Below are 4,259 nucleotides of genomic sequence, written 5' to 3'. Positions count from 1 at the left end.
CTACAGCTGCTGGCATGTGACAGATGAGTTCATGCTCATGAGGGTCATATTTGTCACCAATCGGTGTCATTTTCTCTAGGCCATGCTTGGCAAACTCGCTCTTCAGCTTTGCTTCTAAAAGGGACAGTCCTTGAAAGACTTTTTCCAGAGTAAGCTTGTGGTCCTCAGGTTTGGTTTCTTCTGAAAAGCACTCGGCAGTCTTCTCCAAAATGTCTGCCACCTCCACCAAGTCCTTACAGAAGCTCTGGATTCCTGCAGAAAACAGAACCAAGTCTGAGAACAACGCTGTCCTTAGGGGTAGAACCTGGAGTAGGCAAAGAGGTAGCTCACTTTATACTTAGTACTTCTGAGTGGGAAGGTTGCTATGCAGGACTTGGGGATCAGCTCAACCATTCAACCTCAACTGACAAGTCAAAGTCAGTTTTTGCAAACTATGTCTGTCTGTGTCTACTGGGAAACCAGGAAAAGATACAATTTGGGCTAAATACACCTATATAAAATAGACTAAAAACAGGCTTATCTTAGTTGTGCAAAGGCCACTCTCAAGAGATAAGCTAGGAATATTTCATTGGGAGGGTGGGGGTGGAGAACACAAAATAAGAAAAGCCAACACTATGCTAAGGATGGCGAGAGCCACTTGTTCATGGCTGCCTAGATAGAAAGGTAAGGCACACTTACAGATGAGGTGAGTGTCCTTTCTAAGGCCTGTTAGGGAGACCTGGGAAAGGTCCACAGAAACCTTTTAGAGCAAATAAACTATTCCAAGCTGAAAGTAAAGCTAGTGTTCCCACTCTGATCGGGATAAGGAATGGTCACCGCTGGACATCCATGGCATAATGCCCGGCAGGGGCTGGTAAAGAGTAGACTTATCTATTGACATGTTTATAGCTACGCCAAGGTGGGCAGCCACCTAGACTAGTCACAGGTAAGCAATAAAAGCACCGAAAGGTAGACCTGAGAAAACTGACCAGATGTGGCAGACCAAAGGAGAGGAAGGAATTCTACTTTTAACTTCCCAGACTCTACTAGTAGTTTCTTGAGGACAACAGTGGCACATCAGCCCAACAGCAGTATACTAGCAACATGCCCACTGACTTACGGGCATGCAGATGGGCTCACAAGGAAAAGAAAAAAGTGCCAGTGTCAAGCAAGGAAATAAGCCCTGACTGAGAGCAGATGCTGGGTTTTTGTGTTGGGGATTAAGCCCAAGCCCATGGTTCTGCCACTGAGCTACATTCTCAGCCATCCAGTAGAAGTTTTAAAGCAGCAAGCTTCTGTGCTGATCTGCATACTGCCAGGGGGAAACTTTGCTTCTAAATGAGTGAAGTAGTGGGGATTTGGCTAAACAGAAGCCCATTATCATTATTGTATTATGATTATTTTGTGTGTGATGTATGCCCGTTTGCCTCTACGTGCACCCAGGTCATAGGTCAACGATGGATATTTTGCTCTAGTTTTTTTTTAGATGAAGACTCTTATTGGACACAGAACTAGACATTTCAGCCAACCTGAGGAGAGTCCAGTGAGTTGCCTGTCTCCTTCCCACCCCAGCACTGAAATTAGTCACACACCTGACCTTTTTTCCACATGAATTTTGGGTATCCCAACTCAGAACTTCATGATTGCAAAATAATTACTTTATCTACTGAAACATCTCCCAAGTCCCAATTTAACTACTGAGTTAAAACTATGCTTGCAAGGAGGTCAGATAGTTGTTATGACATGCAGTTTAAAAACATACTTTCCACCAGGTGTGGTAGCTCATCCCTTTAATTCTAGCACTTGGGAGGCAGAGGCAGGAATTTCTGTGAGTTAGAGGCCAGCCTGATCTATACAGAGTTCCAGGTTAGCGAGGGCTACATAGAGAAACCTTGACTCAAAAAACATAAACCAAAATCAAAACCAAATTATACTTTCTTTCTCCCTCCATGCTCATCTCAACCCCTTCAGTTTCCTAAGTATCTCTGGTGGCCAGGAGGAAACTCCATAGGCAAACGACTTCTGTAGTGTCCTTGGTTAGATCCATTGTTTTAAGTCAATAAACTGGCCGTTAGTTAACATGAATTCATTCCTAGATGTCTAACTAGTGATAACTCAATGCTTGACTTCAGTGTCCATCCACCTTTACTCATCAAGCAGGTCGAACACCAGAAGTTCTCCCATTGCTAAAACTGTTCTACTTGGAACAAGACATTCCCACAGCGCAGCAGCCAACAACTTTCTTCTGTAAAAGGCCACACAGCAAACATTTTAAGGTTTGTGGGACAAGAGGCAAAAGTCAAAAATTAAGTAAAGAGAAAGTAAGTTCATATGAACTTTAAAAAAAAACATGAAAGTCAAAACTACTAACTGGCAGCTGGCTATGATCTGTGGAGCTTTGTTATAGACTTGGATACACATGCACACATGTGCACAAGTGCTCGAATACACACACACACACTTTCAAGTTTTACCTTCTTTCAGGCTATTCTATAAAGAACCGACTTGCAAAGCACTGACAGCAATAAAGGATTCTTGTCCACAGTAGTATAGACTTTCCCTGTGCATACAGACCAATGCTGCTTACATCACGCAAACTTTAGCATTCCTGGTTATGCACTGCTCTTTGGATTTTCCTCTTGAATGTCGCAATAATTCACTGTTTCATCAATGACTAAAAAATATTATTTGTATATACACTAGAATGTTGGAACTGTAGCAACTGTACATCCTTAGAAAGATAAAGGCCAGCATTATTATACAATGGTTAACATGATACCATTTCCATGTACAGCAGAGAAAGCCTGTGGGGAAAGTGGGAGGTACGGGATGTATTAGTTAGGGGTCTCAGATGCATTTCTACTACAATTAGTTTACAAAAGTGTTTACAAAGGTACAAGCCCTTCAAATAAATTTACTATACTATGAATCATCTCTCACCAAATATCTTGGCGTCTTCTACACATCTCTGGGTTCGTCTCCTTATGTTTTCACAATCAGCGACAGCTCTCTGGTATCTCAGCTAAATAACAAAAGCAAAATCAAAGGTGAGAAGTCAGTGGTAAATAATGCTTTTACTTTATAAATCTTGCCCTTGTAATAGAGGCAGGGACACAGCTCAGTGATAGAGTACATTCTCAGCATGCACAAGGCCCTGGGTTTAGTCTTCAGTAGTCGCTGTTTAAAAACAAACCAGTCTGAGACCGGCTGCTCTTCAAATTTCCAAAGCAGTCATCTATTTACTCTTCAGTAGCTTGTAAGTAATTACAACTAGCTTGAACACATCACTTTTCAGTTTCATTATCCAGAGCGAACAATTTCACATTTAGGCAACACTGCCAACCTTTCTTTCACGGACCTGAACTCTCACATGACAAAGAATAAGTTTTAAAAACTTATCACTGCAACTGGAAAGATGACTCAGATGTAAGAGCATTGACTGCTCTTCTAGAGGTTCTGAGTTTAAATCCCAGCAACCACATGGTGGCTCACAACCATATGTAATGTGAGATCTGATGCCTTCTGGTGTGTATGCAAACAGGCAGACAGAACATAACATATACATAACATAAATCTTAAAAACAAAACAAAACCAACCAACCAAACCAAAAAAAAAAAAAAAAAAAAAAAACCAATAACCAACACCTATCACCTATTTCAAGGCAGTTAACTCATCCTGTTTGTTCCTCTTTTCTCTTTAGTTCCTGGGTTCTTTAATTGCTCTCATAAGACTGCTTCCCAGCACCCTGCAGTCCTGAGGGACTTTACTCCGCCTTGTAATTATTCTGCGTTAGCTATTTCTTCTCACAGTGCTCAATCACAACTATGTTTAGTAGGTCAGATGTTCTCTGCTTACCAGAGTACAAAGACCTCACACACCCAGCAAATATTTATTCTCTATCACCTGACAGGCACCACACCACCTTTAACTGCCAAACCATCAGTTATCTAAGGGCTGGGAAACAAGAGGGAAACAAAACAAGGCACCACCCTTAGCAAGTAGCTTTTAAAAACCAGACTTTTTTTTTTAAAATAGGCCCAGCAAGAGAGTAATGGAAGAGGGGTAAAAAACCATTTTAAAGGAAAATTCATTTAAAAAAACAAAAAACATTTAAAAAAAATTTTGCTTGAACATTTAAATCAGAAAAGAGACAGCAAATAAGTAATATAAAATCTATTACTCACTGTTAAATCCTGGACTTCTTTTTCCAGTTTAACAGCTTTTAGCCTTAAAGCTTGCTCAGCAAGGGAGGGACCGAGTACGTCAGGAGGGTCCTCAG

At 41.1% G+C, this 4,259-nt stretch overlaps 1 protein-coding gene across 1 annotated transcript; it reads right to left on the bottom strand.

Annotated features, from left to right (window-relative positions):
- Positions 1-10: 10 nt before the first annotated feature.
- Positions 11-4,254, bottom strand: LOC126496286 (grpE protein homolog 2, mitochondrial-like; the record flags this gene model as incomplete). The annotated part of the gene is made up of 3 exons (XM_050133816.1): positions 11-252; positions 2,920-3,001; positions 4,165-4,254. Coding segments are annotated over 3 exons (414 nt in total), but the record flags the coding sequence as incomplete, so codon positions are not given.
- Between the last annotated feature and the right edge of the window lie 5 nt (positions 4,255-4,259).

This window comes from Alexandromys fortis, unplaced genomic scaffold, assembly GCF_014885135.2.
Source record: "Alexandromys fortis isolate MF-2015 unplaced genomic scaffold, M_Fortis_MF-2015_v1.1 scaffold_2372, whole genome shotgun sequence".
Classification (NCBI taxonomy): domain Eukaryota; kingdom Metazoa; phylum Chordata; class Mammalia; order Rodentia; family Cricetidae; genus Alexandromys; species Alexandromys fortis.
The sequence above is the reverse complement of the archived record's forward strand: the minus strand, read 5'-3'. Positions and strand labels throughout refer to the sequence as shown.